The 16,441-nt window shown below is 39.5% G+C and overlaps 2 protein-coding genes across 2 annotated transcripts; one reads left to right on the plus strand and one right to left on the minus strand.

Moving 5' to 3' along the window:
- Window positions 1–680: 680 nt before the first annotated feature.
- On the minus strand, window positions 681–10,424 carry LOC131779436 (dual serine/threonine and tyrosine protein kinase). The gene is made up of 6 exons (XM_059096097.2): window positions 10,284–10,424; window positions 7,821–8,188; window positions 5,500–5,793; window positions 3,235–4,658; window positions 2,628–2,859; window positions 681–2,176 (listed from the first exon to the last, which is right to left on the minus strand). Exons 1-6 carry the CDS (start codon window positions 10,297–10,299, stop codon window positions 1,700–1,702), a joined length of 2,811 nt encoding a protein of 936 aa, XP_058952080.2. The 5' UTR covers window positions 10,300–10,424; the 3' UTR covers window positions 681–1,699.
- A 751-nt stretch (window positions 10,425–11,175) lies between these two features.
- Window positions 11,176–16,441, plus strand: LOC131779342 (dual serine/threonine and tyrosine protein kinase). The gene is made up of 4 exons (XM_059095921.2): window positions 11,176–11,949; window positions 13,125–14,629; window positions 14,909–15,146; window positions 15,413–16,441. The coding sequence occupies exons 1-4, from the start codon at window positions 11,203–11,205 to the stop codon at window positions 15,812–15,814; spliced, it is 2,892 nt and encodes a 963-aa protein (XP_058951904.2). The 5' UTR covers window positions 11,176–11,202; the 3' UTR covers window positions 15,815–16,441.

Raw genomic sequence — 16,441 nt, forward strand, 5'->3', positions numbered from 1 at the left:
TTGGCGACCATACTTGGTGCTGGAAAAAGTCATATACGTTGTGTCATCGACGGGAAAACAGCTCACTTCGTTCATCTTAAAACCTACAGGACACTTTTCAGGCTATAATTATAGCGAGATAATTTGGTTTTATAAACTGAGTTGACAATGTAGATTGGCCACTGTAGAGCCGAGTTTCTAAGCTGACGATGCGGGCGTTAGCCCTTTATCAGAGCGACTAGGAAGCTCTAAAATGATGGGCTGGGAAACTCTTTACGGTGGCCAAGTTACATTATCGACTTAGTTAATTAAACCAAATTATATCGTAATACCCTCACCGACGCAGCACAACAGTTTCTTTAGAAACTTACCCCCTTTCTAAATATAGCGCTCGCATGTAAGTTACGACTATTAATTCCATGGAAAGCTTACAAAGAAATTATTAATAGCAAGTATACACACATCAAATGCTGACAGGAAACAAATAACAATTTATTATTTTCCCTCTCGCACAAAAAAGGCAGACACCTTTGCAACTATATCCCTCTTGGTGATAGGATTAAAAGCACTATTTTTAGCTTAATTTTACTAAGCATTTACATTCTAGATCTAATTACTACCAAAATACAGCAGCTACATCAACAGATCTTCTCTTCTTTCGTTTATGTTTTCGTTTCCCTTGTTTCCTATTTTTCTGTTGGTTTTGTTTTTGTTTGTTAGTTTTTTTTTGGTCTTTTTGTTTTGTTTTTTCAACACTACACAGTACTGTGATATGGTTTTAACAGTGTTGTAATCTTCTGGAACGAAAAAGACGCTCACAGTTAAAATGTTGTCATTTCCTCAATAGAACCAGTTACCACAGTAGCAGTAAAGCTAATGAACTTCCTAGTAATATTTGGTTGAGGTGTTAATAATCGAAAAACCAACTTATCGAACCTCGTTCTCTACCGAGCTACAGCTATCTGCGAAGTATAAAGGAAATAAATTTGTTTTAATGCTTAACATATCTCCGAACTCCTGTAATTCTCAAAAAGTTATTTTTCGAGAAGCTGGTAACAGTTGCCTGTGATAAAAATACCTTGGTAGTCGAAGTAGATGAAAAGAGGCGGTGTCTTTTGCAGGTCATACTGTACAGGTTGAGTATATTCATTGGTACCACATTTGTCATATCAACAAAAGCAAGATGAACTAAAATCCGTAAAACGCAATCACCGTTCAATAAAACGACTAGAAGAACAAACTCTGTCATGACGACATCACGTGTTTGCAGAATCCGTTATTGCAAAATCCTAGCAAGCTTTTAACGCGCTATGATTTTCACTAAAAAACGCGAGAACCCGAGTTCATTTTCTAACTTCACCCTATGCTGATATAAGTTTTCTTCGGGTAACATAGTAGCACCAATTTTTCGTGCCTTAAAACAGCTCTGAAAGTACATCTAAGGTATAAATACTCCATCATCATCTATGGTTGCCTTAAATGCAAGACAAAAAGACATAAATAACAACGCAAAATGAAACAAGCACAAGTTGAATCGAATGCTAATGGATTATACAATGTAATAAAAACTTTTCTTTTCAAATTTGGCTTATATAAATTGCTTTCTAGGTGGAAATGGAATTGGAGTTTTAAGGTCTCCCTCGAAGGCAGCCGTAAATTCTGGTTTTTTTTCCATCCAAAAATTGCCTAACCCCTTGACAAAGAAGAAAAGTTGACTTTTTCAAAGTGTAGTCTCAAATTGTTGGGGGATTTCACAACTAGAAACCACCTCAGTGACTTTCGATTTGAAAGAATCCATCATTGAGAGCAGATGCTCCTTATGCTCCCGCTGAAAGTAAAAAATAGAAAGGACAATTTCGCGAGCCTTTTTCCTTTCGCTAGAAGACCGACCCTCTGGATCGTTTATTCCGCAGACGTACGCACAATCTTCTCCTCGGGCTACGGCAGTATACACCTCATCCACTTTTACCGTCTGGGCATAGGGTGGTCTGCAGTACTTCTCCTCCACAAGCAGCAAAAGCAAGACTGCAAGACTGTAGACACAATGGTCCTGCAGAGTGTTCAACGAAACAAGGTCAGATGCGCTTACAGAGGGATTCTGAGCAGGAACATGGAAAGACGCCTGGTTGTCAGGATACGGAATCGTGTCATCCCTTGGCTTAGAAACGTTCAGTTTTGCATTCCCGTGGAAGTCAAGCTGTTTTCCAAAAGAAAAAAAGAGGAGAAAGAAAAAAAAACATAGTCAACGTGGCTCAAAGCAGAGCTTATTCCATTACTTCTCATTTTGCTTGAGACTCTTTCATATTCATTGTCTGTATACGAGTAAAAAGGGAAGCGAATAAAAAAAAGGTCCCCTGATTGCGATATACACCATTCATCGAGAGGGGGGGCCACTGGCCTTTGCTGCTGCAATGATAAGCCAAGCTACCTTGCCTAAAGATCTGTAATTCCTTTGAATTAAAAAATAATCAGTCATAAGATTAATTTGTCCTCATTTTTCTATACTGGGCCGAACGATAAGTCCAAGAACTTAATCATAGCCTTAAGAAGAAGATCCTGAGACACCTAATCGGCCAGTATACTCTCGTCAGTGAAACAGAGAAGTTAAAGGGATTTAATATCGTAATGTAATTCAAAAGCGTAGTTACCAATATGTTTGTGATCCTGAGATCAACATGGTAAATGTGTCTATCCCAGCAGTTCTCCACGGCATCAGCCATTTGCAGCGTTATTCTCAGACCTTGAGGCAAAAGGATTGGATCACTCTGAAGACTTTCGAACAAGTTGGTGGCCATTTTTGGAAACAGAACAGAGACCCTATTACTTCCGTCCAATCTCAACGAAATAGGTCGTAGGATTGTGGAAATATCATCTTGTATCCTGCGGGCATTAAAAACCAAAAAGATACAGTTTTAATGAGGATATATCTCGTGTCTCGATAAAATGCACCATAATGCTCTGTAATATTCCAATCGATATATAAGTTAAAATTTCAATTTTGCTTCTAAGAAACGTGGGAGACAAAGGAAGTATGTTCTTTCTTTTGAACAGTTCAAGGTAAAATTGAGAATCTTTCCTTTCCCATTTCGAGAGCGACTTCTTGCGGTCAAACGCAAAATTGCTTTTACATAAAATGACCACCAGTCATACATTAATGGTGGCTACTTATGAGAGACACATTACGTAAAAATTTAGAAAAAATATTTCTCATAATATGGGCCAAGGTTGTGACCAAAAACCATCTAATAATCTGACCTTCCTAGGGTTCTTGTAATGCCTAGCAAATGTTCATCTCGCATTTCACTGGGGTGAACTGCAACAGTGAGCTGTTTCACAACTCGTTCCCTGTCGGTTTTGTCCTCGAAAACCTTGCCTCGGTTGCCGTTCCTTCCTATTTGAGCCCCAACTACTGCTCTCAAAGGAACATCGAAAGCGAGCGTCTGGGAAAGAGCACTGGCCTCACTCATCAGTCTGGAAAAATGTGGGGATTGTGCTGCGGCGAATTTTTTCTGAACATCAGACAGTTCTAGGGCTGCTTGGCAAAATTGTTTCATGTGAACCAGGTTCAATTGGAACAATTCGTGCCCGTTTTCCAGATCCTCTAGCATCCTATCACAAATTCTACGTGCGATGGCATCGCAATCGACGTTGTCTAGCACATCTTCGGCGATACTTCGCTTCCAATTTTCGTTAAGGTACGTCCCCCTTCCGCTAATGGCAGACCACACATCAATGACAGCTTTCTTCGCGTTGTCCATAAGCCTCACTCCACTTTTCATCAAAGCATAATCAAAATGAGGACAAACGTCTTGCGTCTCAAAATGTTGTAGGAAACTGTACTGCAGTTGCCTCCTTACAAGCGTAGCTAATTGGTCGTCTTTTTTGCCGACCTCACTGAGCGAGCCTTCGAGAGATGTGCGTAGATCGTCGGTGATAACGGAGATAGTGTGTTGAATTCTTATCAGCGATATATTCGTAGCCTTGTACAACACCAGGTCCTTAATCTGTCTGCGGCACTGTTCTACCACTTCATTTCGCCCGACAACATCTCCAATTTTGATTGAATCAAACTGCATTTGGGCAGCGTCAGTTACGATCTTAAGTCTGTTGCACTTGACACCATCTTTTACAATCTTGGAAAGCTTATAGAGATTCTGAAGGACATAGCCACGCATTTTTACCACATAATCGCGTTCTTTCAGCTCAAGCTTATTAAATAACTCATCTTGAGCATGAATCGTTTCTTGTTTGAAGTCACAATTCAAGAAGAAATCAAACACTCTCTTCTGGATCTGACAGAGCAATTCTGCTGCAGATCGTAGATGGCTGGTCACTCCAGCGGCAACAAATTTCAGCAGCTTAAACTTGAGGTCATCAAACTGCTTAGTATACTGGTTTGAAGACTTTTTCAGTCGAGCGTTTCTGACCTCCTTAGTGGACAAACCGTGAAAGAAAGGACATTGTGTAGGTTCTATGTCGCCAGGCACCATGTGGCATTGAGAGAGAGCCCGATAAGCGAGCACCTCTTTTTCTTCCTCATTAGGTGGGTCTTTATCTTCTTCTGAGTCAGAGTCCTTGTCAAACTCCAGGGCTGTCGTATTCTTATCAACTTTGTTGCACAGGTAGAAAATGGGCAAGTTACCAACTTTCTCCTTCAGGTTAAGAAGAAAACCCCTTTCCTGTGATTCAAACACGAAAACTGTTTAGATGGATTCATAAAAACAACACCCCGTAAAAAGAGTTGCAGTCAATTTTATAACTATTATTATTTTTTGTACGCAGTCTAGAGTGGCTCTCTGAAAATTAAGTCATCCACTCATCTACCCATATGGATAGCTATACCAAGGGGAAAAATGAACCGATTTGCTTGCTCTATTAAGCTGAGCAAGTAGCAGAGATGAAGATCGCCAACATTTTCTAGTCAAACCTCCCCACCCTAAGCCTATACAAAACTAACCTTTGACGTCAGATAATTTGTTTTGTGCAGGTAGCACACCTTCCCAAATTTGTGCTCATTCCTGTAATGCAAAAGCCCTTAAGGGAAAAGGTGCCAACGATAATGACAGTTATACAAAGGGTAAGTAGACGTAAAACGGTGCATGGGATTTGTCTTCTGTTACAACGTCGTTCAGCGCTTTGCTGGTCCCCAACCTCTGCGCGATATAACCATATTTAAATCGTTTTCGCGCCAATTAATTAGTACTCAGAATTTTTTCTTGAGTGTCGTTTCTTACTGCCCTTCCTTTGTTTAATTTTCATTTACCTTGTTTTCCATCATTGTAAATTATTGTTAAATCATTTCTATACGTATTTTAGATACCGCTGGTTGTGCAATAATAGTTTAGAGAATTTATCGGTGCGTTCATTACACCATCCTTCACCAGGAAAATGGGATTTGGGTTACTAGTAATGGAAATCACAAGCAACGACATGAGAATGGGATTGAAATGTAGCCAAGACTGTGAAATAGGACTAATAATTTCACATTCAAAACCCACATGAACGTAAGACTATACTGACCTGCAACCTTAGAGAGGAGTTCCCATCTATGACGTAGATAATGACTTGAAGAATGCCGTGGATACATTCCTCAACAATCTTGTCCAGAGCTTCATTTTCACTCATCCCAGGTGCATCAATAACTTCCAGGTGTCCATTTTGGAGGAGAGAATTGTTTAGGCCCACTTCCACCATGGCATTGACCCAGGATTGATCTCCTCTCTGACTGTCACCCAACTCTATTTCCTCTTTCGGTACCTTCTTTTTATCGAAGAAAATCTTCTCTCCTTCATTAGTTTTGGATTTATCCAATACCTTAATATGAATGGTAAAATTTTCAGTACTATTATTTTGAAAAAAAAAAAAAAGGGGAGAGGTGATAAAAATGTTTATTGCAATGTGCTTGTCCAATTTAGTCATTACAAGAAGGAGCTCATGGCACAAGTTGGATCTTTTCCCACTATTTTCATGACAAAACTGGCACCAAAGAAGAATGTTCAAGAAAAATAAAATATTTATACCTTAGATTATGATGTTTAGATCGATTCATGACAAAAAATACATTTTTGGATTCTAAACAATGACCCAATTTAAAGTCTTTGAAAATGTCCTCAAATGTGCTTTAAATTTGTCTCCTGCTTTAACCATTTTGAGTTTGGCCACTGATTAGTTTTGTAACAAAATTTCTTTCCTCTTTTTCCCATCTTTTGACCATCTGTTTGAATAATTCAAAAACTGCCCCCAAAATCAAATTCTGGGACTGTGTAATAGAATGAGGTTTGGTGATAACCATAACAACAGCTGTTTGTAAATCCAGCTTTTTGGTTTTACATGTTTGGTTTATGTTATGACCACTTTGTTTTCAAAGTGCACACATCTTCAACTGAATCTTTAGCACATTTAAAGACAATTTTCCAACTACTGATTCACTCTTCTAATGGTTATGATGAAAAATAATTTGGTTTCGGGTACATAGAACTCTCATCAGAATGTTGGTTTTTGCAGAAGAAGGAAACTGGAAAACCTACAAATATCATCTGAGGAAGGACAGGTGGCAGAGTAGTAGGGCTATGCATCCCCTTCCCTTAGCAAAAATTGGGGGGGGTACCGTAATTTCCGGTCGATTACCCGCGGGTAATCTGTTGATTTTGCATTAAATCCGCGCCACTGCGGGTAATAGGGAGGTGCGGGTTATGTGACAATTTTAAATTCTTCTGGAAGTTGAATTGAAAAAATTTCTCACCTACCTGCGTTTCCACCTCTCAAATGAATTTTATTGTATCAAAAGTGCCACAAAGCGGCACGAAAACATGATGCCAACTCGAGTTTATTTCACGCATAATTAGTTGCGTGACAAACAAATTTTTATCGGCACGCGTGAAAACAAAACCTTGATGGTGACAAAAATAATCCAAGGATATCCGGCGCATCAGTAACAAATTCCCAGTTTTCACTAGCTTGAGCTAAAGAGAATTTTCCCGTTTTAAGGGACTTGTTAGGCCCAGTAGAACAGGAGATATCGATTTTTTTGAGAAATTGCCGACAGTAATTTTAAATCCCAAATGCATCACCAGAATGTTGAAAATAATAGGTGCGAAACTTAACTAATTTCGCGCTGAAAAAGTATTTTAACGACAAATGAACAATGGATATTGCTCATTACGCTCCTACATGCTATAAAAAGGTAACTGACTGAATAAGAATTATAAACCTCGATCATTCGCGATAAGTGTATCCACGAGTCACCAATTAAGTTAAAATGCCTGCTGTGAAACGCCCACGTCACAGTTTTACGTTTGATTATAAGCTTAGAGTAATAACTCTTGCCGATGAAATCGGTAATAGAGCAGCAGCAATAATCAATCAATAAAGTATAAGCTAATATTGACACAGAATTGTGCACATGTCTGAATCGAAAGACTGAAATGTATCGCCTTAATGTCACGTTTTCGCCACCGAAAAAGTTGAATAACAACGTGCGGGTTATCCACCGGTGCGGGTAATCCGTTGACTTTTTTTTTCGCCGTATGCAATAATCGGCCGGTGCGGGTAATCGGCCGTGCGGGTAATCGACCGGAAATTACGGTAAGCACCCCCCACCTTTAAATTTGGGCTTTCGAAAGGATTTGAACCTGTTTCTCTAAGATATAGGTGGATGCACTACTACCAACTGAGCTATGAAATTAAGCCACTCCTGAGAAGCAAAGGGGAAGGCGGAAAGGGGCTTCAATCCCTCCCCCTCCACCCCCCAAAAAAAAAAGAAAAGAGAAACTGCTGGTATTTGATCAAATTATCAGCCTCTCTTTCTTAAAAAGTTTCAAACAGAAAGGTGCATCACAAACCTGGATATAGTTTTTCTCACTATATTTAAGACGGACAATGCGAGATGTGCATGGTACTTCAGAAGTTGGCATGAATGACCCACCAAGAAGTTCATTTACAAAGGAGCTCTTTCCACTATTTGTTTGGCCAACAACAAGAAGAGTAGATTTCTTGGAAGCATATGATTGCAGACACTGCCTCTCTTTGTCAGTCATAAGATCTGTTTTCAAGCTGTCAGAGAACTTCTCTTTCATATTGTCAATAAACTCACATGTTTGCTTTGAGCACTCCTCAAAGAAGGAGATGAGAGAGGTCAAGTCTTTAAACTGTTCTTCAAATGATGGGACAGGAAACTCTTCTGTTTCTGTGCCATCATTGCCAGAAATACCTGGATTTACAATGGAGAAGATGTTACTTTCAATCAATTATCTTGGCCAACTAAAGGAAAAGTGTAAATTATAAGCTTTCATTTTCTTGGTACCCAAAATTTAGTTTTAAACTTGACAGATTGAATTGTAAGAGCTACTGATTGAAATGCTACCAACAGTATTTTGTGTTAATCCTATAACTTCAACGAGTGACCAAGAGAGAATTTCTCCTTACATGTATGATACCAAGCAGAGAAGTGACAAGAATATAGATTAAAATATCAATTAGATGATTATTAGCTGATCCAATATCAAATTCTCCAAACCAGCATCAATTACTCTGATGAAGGGCTAATGCTCAAAAGGTCAGCTTTTTCACTCTTTACAGTAGCCAATTTACATTTTCAACTCAGTTGTTAACATTAAATTACCTGCTACACTCTCCCACCAATGCAGCACCACAGTTTCTTTAGAAACTTACCCCTTTATTCATTTAGCATCATAATAGTTATGTGCCAGAAAGTATGGAGCATTGGGAGTGAAAGGGTTAGTTATTATAAAGTTGATATTCATACAAAAAGACAAGAACAAGCCAGCCACTTCACTAAACTCCAGTGAAAAATGTAAATGACAAGAAAATTAAAATTTTCTCACTCCTAAGTGCTACCAGAGTGTACTTCCCCCTTACAAAATTAATACATTCTGAGACAGACAGTTAAAGAGGTTAATGGTTGTATCATAAATTGGAGAGAATCTGGGGGTATTAAGGGTTTTGAGAATGCCACTGTGAGCAAGCTCAGCACAAAAAAGGGGTTAAGTTGCCCCTACCCCCTCCCATGAAGAGCTGTGAGTAAATTTTCTAAAAATCATTTATGTACCAAGAGTTGAACTGATAGTTTTCTACAACCTATGCAATTTTTCACAATTAATTTCTGAATCTTCACAAAACAGCAAAAGCAAATGGAAATAAAAGAATGGCAAATTTAAGACCAATATCCTTTAACAAAACAATCTTGCATATGGGAAACATCACCCATTATTGGGTTATGGGCTTCTAAATAATTACAAACATCATAAATTGGTACAGAAATATGCAGTCTCGCATCATCATTGAGTACAAGTAATTTAACATCGAAGCAGACTTTTCCTGTCAGTTAGTTTCCCTATATTGCAAGTAAAAGTACACTGATATCATGATAGGTATTTAAAAGATTACTTAGCAATTTATATCAGTTGCTTGATTTCTTAGCTAGTTAGCAAATATATAGAAAACCTCATATGTATTCCAAGAAGATATTTCTTTTTGACCCTTCCATCCCTTTCCAGTATTTCATTTTTGCTGGTCTTTGTATCTGTCCAGTGTTTCTATCAGCCAGCCTTTTTGTTAAATAGCATATCTGAGTGTTATTTTATCATTATCTTATGGATATCATCATGCAAGAGTTTCGTATTTGTGAAAATATTAATTAAATGGCAAGGCTGTTTTTGTCCCAAACATTGTTTGCTGTCTGGTTTTGTGGATCAAAATTGGGTGTCATTGATTCAAACAGTTTTATATTTAATACAGACTTCACACTGAGCTTGAAATGAAAAGAAAATGAGATGTTCAGGAATCTCTAGTAACAGATTTTAGAATGTTCCTACAAACTGAAACTAGTGTTACTGTGAGCTTGCAGCGAGTAAGAAACATAAATTTCTATGGGAAATCGCGTTGTGACGATAATTAGAGCCGATCGACAACTATTCCAAAGAATGTAATGCCTTAATTAAGGGAACGATTCTCGTAATGGAAACATAACTTTTAATAACACATAAACGAAATGAGGAGAGACTGTTGACTTTTGGTTTTCGTCTGCATGATCAGTGACAGTTTATAGTTCGTATCGATGGTTCTATTTCCCTTTCTTACTAAAATGTCGGTCGTACTCTCCATCTTAATGAAGCTAGGCTTCGTTTAACTCCCTACAAAGCGTAAGTATTACTTAGTTTGGGCTCTCGTTCCGCAACCAGTTGCAAGTATTTCCTTGTGCATGTCAATAGAAAGGCCAGACTGCAGACTTTCGTAATGCTGTAAACATGAACTACTTCAATCAACATTTTTTTCAATTTTCTCACCCTCGCAGGAAGCCATTTGTTCACAATGACGGTCAGGTTGGATCTCATTCAGCACTAAGATTTACAAAGGGACTTGATCCTGTACAGACGAGCACAACAAACCACGCTTATTTCAAGAATTCACTTTGATTCCTGGTTCATTCAGATTCTCGGAAAAACTGGACTATGATGACATGTCGCGTGACATCTAAACATGCAATCGAAGATTGGAGTGGACTCGGAATTTTCTGGTACGGATTTCTTTTTTCATTGAGCTTCCGCTTCATTATAAATTTTTCTTTGATCAATTCAGACATGTACACAACTTTGCTATCATCAGCAACTTGGTTTGTTTTGTTTCTGTTTTCGTTTTTTGTTTTTCTTTTACATCGATTTTACCAGTCAGAGCAGGGATTCATTAGCAGAATTTATCTCACTTTTCTTTTAATTCAACCAATACCGTCTGCCCTCGCAGCTGCCCAAGACAAGATGAAAAGAGCAAGAGCCTTCAAGCTAACTGTAACTGTAATAGACCGTTGACTATAAATTTTGTATAGCCAAGAATTCCTCAGATTATTTTGACAGGTCTGTCATTTTCGTTTTGAATCGTTTGCGCTGTTTATCAACCTGGAGACCCTTAGTAAGATCGAACGAGTAGCATTCGAACTTAATAAGGAAATCTTCTTAAGGAAAATTAAGAGTTTTTTAAATCATATCACATTAGTTATAACATGATGTAACGATGAGGATTGGTATAGCAAGACACTGCGGACTGCGTGCTCCAGTATTCTATCATACACGAGTCCGTACCAGATTTTTAAAATTTCATCCAAGGTGATCGATGACTATTGACTTCCTCTTTTTCCACGAAAGGAATTGAACAAACAATAAACTTAGACATCTGATACAATGCAGTTCAATCTCGTGGAGTCTTCCAGCCATGGCGCTTCAAGACGTGTTCGAGGATTTCAAGAAAAGCAAGGCTGTGCTGAAAAAAGTTCACCATGACACGGTTAAATACTTCGATGAAATCGTTCGAAAGCTTTCCGATAAAGGTACTGCAGAAATTGTAGAAGAACTTCGCTACTCAACCTCACCCGTGCAAGCTTTTCCAGACGAAGTTCGAGTAATGGCTCAAACAGTGGCAATGGCGGATGTTCATCTAGAGTTCGATAACGCCCTTGCTGAGCTGCTTTACACAGCTAAGGAGAAGAAGGAAGTTACCGATTTGTTTGATCAGGAGCCGGCACTCATTTTTGTAGGGCAAACCAACTGCGGGAAAAGCTCCATAATCAACGAGCTCCTAGGTTATAAAGCGCTTCCTACATCAGACCAACCGAGCACCGCAAGAATTGTTCGCGTTTGCCACGCCGAGGAGCCTTACTGTCGCCTGGTTAACACACATGGTAAAACCTTAGAAGAGATAAAGATGATAGGCAAGGATGGAAACAGAATCCCTCGAAAGAAGATCGAGCTCAAACCGAAGGATCGTGGTGACCCTAGTAAAGTGGGAGCGATCGTGGAGACCGGTTTAAATATCGAGTTCTTGAAATGTGGTGTAACCATCATTGACTCCCCTGGAAGAAATGAAAATAAAGCGCTGGACAACTTGGTAAAAGAGCAGCTGGAAAATCCTCTGGCGTTTGTTATATACGTGGTGGATGGACATGATCTTTTCACAAAGCAGGTAAGGTTTTTTGTTTTCAAGACGATCGATTCCTCGATTGGTTACAATTTGTATTTCCGGGTTGTATCAAGATCGAAACTATACAAGTGCCATGTTTTGTGATTCACTTGGACTGTGTCTTTGAAATATTGAGATATGAATCAGTAATTCGATCAGAGTAGTTTTTAAATACGAAGCTGATAAAAGCAAAAGTTTGCTCTCATCGAAATTAAACAGTCGTGATTTAAATTAACACGAGAATGTCGTGAAACGACAACGACGTAATTACCACAACATCGGCATAGCTTTTACTCTGGCTTGCCTGCTGTTGCATTTATTACGAAATGATTATTGTATTCAAGATAAAAAGTTTCTAAAATCAATTCATTTCTTTGCCAACAGATGTACATAACCCTTTCCCTCCCAAAGATTCTCCACTGTTAAGTTTTTCGCTCGTAAGCATTATTCTACAATGTGAAATCTTACTTCCAGGCCATTTGTTCGCAAAGGTGAACACTTTACTTTTAAACCCCTCCATATTGAAAATTAATGAAGAAATGTAAAATGGTTTCCGTGTTTACACAGCCTGATGTAAACACGCGGGAGGTTGGGAGAACACGAGATAAGCGTATCGAGCTTATCGAGTGTATCCCAACCTCCCAAGTGTTTACATCAGGCTATGTAAACACAGAAACTATTTTACATTTCTTTTATAAAATAACTAATGAAAGAGGAACGAAAACCGTGTTTACATACGCTCATGTAAAATGGTTTTATGGCCAATCAGAGCGCGCGTACTATTTGAATTATTTTATAGAACGCGTATATTCCGCTGATTCAAATTCTCCACCCCACCCAAGAAGGGTTCTAATTCTCCACCCTGCGGGCATGGACGACAGTGATTGCCTCGGGTTGCCAAATCCAATTGCTGCAATCTGATTGGCTACGCTATTCCCCTTATATCGTGAGTAAAGTGAGTGTCTTACTAGTAATATTGTGGGGTTGTAAACAAAATAAAATAACTATTTGACCTTGTTTTGTTATAAAGTTTTGAATAATTAGCAGATTTATAATAAAACGATCAGATTATTCGCTCTCTATTTCTATGCGTGAAAGAGATCTTATAGTTAATAATGATTTTTCTTTACACAGTCTTATCATCAATTATTACCAATTGTTATTTGTTTCCTTTCCAGGATAGAGAGGTCCTGAATGAAATGACATCCTCAGGGACCGATTTATCAATATTTTTCGTTGTTAGCAAACTGGAACCGGAAGATCGTACCGAATCATCAGATGAGGACGATGAACCAAGAGGTCATGCAGCACCAGTGAAGGCGCGGAAAAAGCGAGAGCTCGAAGTACAGAACAGAAAGAAGACACGGGTGTACGAGCGGCTTGTCAAAAACGGCCATTTTCCTTCTCAACTGCCCATGAATCAAAACGAGCGATTCCATGGGCTGTCAGCTTGGCGCATCCAGCAGTACCACGCTTTGAAGAAGAGAAATCCCGAAGCTTCTTCCGAAGAGTTTACAGATTACACTCAAGCCTTTGAGAGATTTCAAAACAGCCTGAAAGAGTTCGCTGAAGAATCTCTACGTGCAAGGGTAGAGTGTGTGTGCAAAACCCTCGTGCGTGTTCTATCCAGATGCTTGGATTTCTTCATTCAGAAAGCCAATGTTTTGAAAAGGGGAAAGAAGCAAATATTGAAGACGTTGGAAACACTTTTGCGCGAGGAACAGCAAGTTCACGAGAACATAATCCGCGACCTTGAGGACGAAAAGCGGGCCATGGATATACAAGAACTTCTCAGTGATGCCATAAATGGAGCCAGAGAAGACATCCTAAAGGAGGCAGGAGATTTTGAGTACGTTTTGACCGAATTTACCATTCCGTCAAATGGCCATGTAAAAGAGAAACAAGCTGTGGCTCACTGTCAGGACCAGATTCAGGAGATGGTAGTAAAAAAACTCCAAGGAGAGATCAAGCAAAAGTTAACGATGATGTTCCGCTCCAGAGATCTGTTCCTTGTTCACCTCAAAGACGGCATGGAGCAAATTCAAGGAGAAATTGCCAAAGACAACGACATTCCATCGGCAGCACTCGCTCTTGGCAAAAGCCTTCTTTCTTCTTACGAAGCTCAAATCACGTTTTCACAACGCAACGGAGCAGCTTTACGTTTCATAATAAAATTAAGCGGGTGGTTCTACGAGGCAATTCGTAATCCGATCAAAACAGTTATCAAGACCATCAGTGGAGAGGTTCAAGTTGGTTCGAAGAAATGGAAGACAGATGTTGCTTCAAATGCCCTTGCGAAAGTAAATCCATCTGACATGGCTCAGAAAATCGTCAAAAGCTTGAAACAGCTTTTTTGTGACTGCCATGAAGAGTTCACCGGTGAAATAAGAAAAGTGAAAGACCTGTTCGATCGCGGAGAGACCATCAAGGATATACAAAGGGAAAATCTTCTTGGCTTTGCTCCCAATCTTGCACTTCTTGAGATGCTGGCATATGGTGTCATGGACAGGTTCAAGTTTGGCTTTCCAGCCAAGGGAGAGCTCATTGGGTCTGGGGCACAGGGCAATGTCTTCGCCTGTGACAACATTAAAACTCCAGAAGGAAGGCCCTGTGTTGTTAAGGTGGTGGGTGTCGCTTCAGAGGAGGTGCTCAAGGACTTGACCCTGGAACTTCATAATACCAGGTAATGTGCAATATAAAAATGGTAAGGTAAAGTAACGTTTTGACATAGATGCGAAACAACGCGCGGTATTATTGGTCGATGGATTCGTTTGGAGTTATCGATACAGATTCGCCCGTATTTTGGGAAATCATTTCTTAGGGGCAAATATAGGATTCTTTTTTTCCATGTTCACAGGGGTTTATCCGAACACTCGGAGGATTAAGGAAATTCTTGAAAGCTATACAAGCCCTGGTCTTTTCTTATTTCAACTATTTACTGAAATGAACTTCTCCGTTTAAGAGCCCTCCACCATCCGAACATTCTACCCGTTATATGCACCGTAGTGGAGTCCAACCCAACTCGTGGCCTTTCTGTGCAACTTGTCTCGGAGCGAATGAGATGCGATCTTCATGATGGTTTAGCGGGTATACCCTCCTTGAGAAAGAGGCTTGAGATAGCTCTTGACGTTGCCAAAGCCTTGCAGTATCTTCACGGAGAGGAGCTGATCCATCGCGATGTTAAAATGCAGAACGTCTTGGTGAGTACCGTCACGCTACCTGTTATCGTTGATTGTGAAATAAATGGGGCTGTGGTGGGTGTTAGCTATGTAAGGCTGTGCTCATGAAGAGTTCCATAAGAGGAGCTGATTATTGAACCAAAAGGGGACTTAGAAATAATAATAATAATAATAATAGTAATGATAATATTAATAATTAATAATAATTCTGAATTTATACAGCATATAGCTAGTACATTAGATTTTTGGACAAGCAAATTCAAATTTTTCCTTTTTTCTCCTTTTAGTTGGACGAGAAAAACAACGCAAAGTTAACTGATCTGGGTCTCTGTAAACCCGAGGGTCTCATCTGTAACTCGTTGGTTGGTACTCCTATCAACATGGCGCCCGAAATGATAAAACAACAGTACGACAAATCCATTGATGTGTACGCGTTCGGCATGTTGCTCTGGCGAGTGTGCGAAGGTCAGGGCAACCAACCACAGAATATAAACCGCCACTTTCTACCTCTGGTTATGCTCATGATGAATGCCGTTGACAACAAGACACCAGAGAGGTTGGACGTGTTTCCAGAACAATGCTGGCAACTCATGGAAAGGTGCTGGAATCAGGATCCCGAAGCAAGGCCATCATTCGACAGTGTGGTTAGGGACTTGGAAACGTTCCTAGCGGAGATGCCGGATCAGTAGCAGCCGTATGGGACATAATTGATTCTGCATCCATGAAAAAAAACTTAATTCATCTTTTTTATTTGTACGAGAAACGAGAGTAGGCACTGATAACGCGATCCGTGCCTCGGTATAAACGAAAGCAACTCTACCTTCCGCACAGCTGACGCTTCACTGTGTAAACACTCGTCACCAATATGCGCACTATGAATAAGGAGCACGCTTGCGTAATTGCCTTTGATTATACGACCTCTCCGGTAATGATATGTTAATCGATCTTTTGATTAAATTTTTTGGATTGTTAGCCCTTAGTAAAGCATTACCTTTAGTTCAAATCTGGATATGGACGAATCCAACGAACTGAATGTTATTCATAGTCGACTGCTTACATTTGAGATGGAAGCATTAATTTGATGTATTTTGTGAATTTTTCACCTCTTCCGCTGCAATCACAAAGGGCTAACGCTCGAAACGTCAGCTTTGAAACTCTTTACTGTGGCCAATTATTATTTCCATCATCAACTCAGTTGATGAAACCATCACGAAAACAAATTCGCTTCTACCTGTCAGAGAGGTTTCATTAGAGGTTATCTATTCCGTTAGGTGTAATTCGAGCGCCGAGTTTGTAATAAATTTACGTGTAAAGTT

The sequence above is a fragment of the Pocillopora verrucosa genome, chromosome 6, assembly GCF_036669915.1.
Source record: "Pocillopora verrucosa isolate sample1 chromosome 6, ASM3666991v2, whole genome shotgun sequence".
Taxonomy (NCBI): Eukaryota; Metazoa; Cnidaria; class Anthozoa; order Scleractinia; family Pocilloporidae; genus Pocillopora; species Pocillopora verrucosa.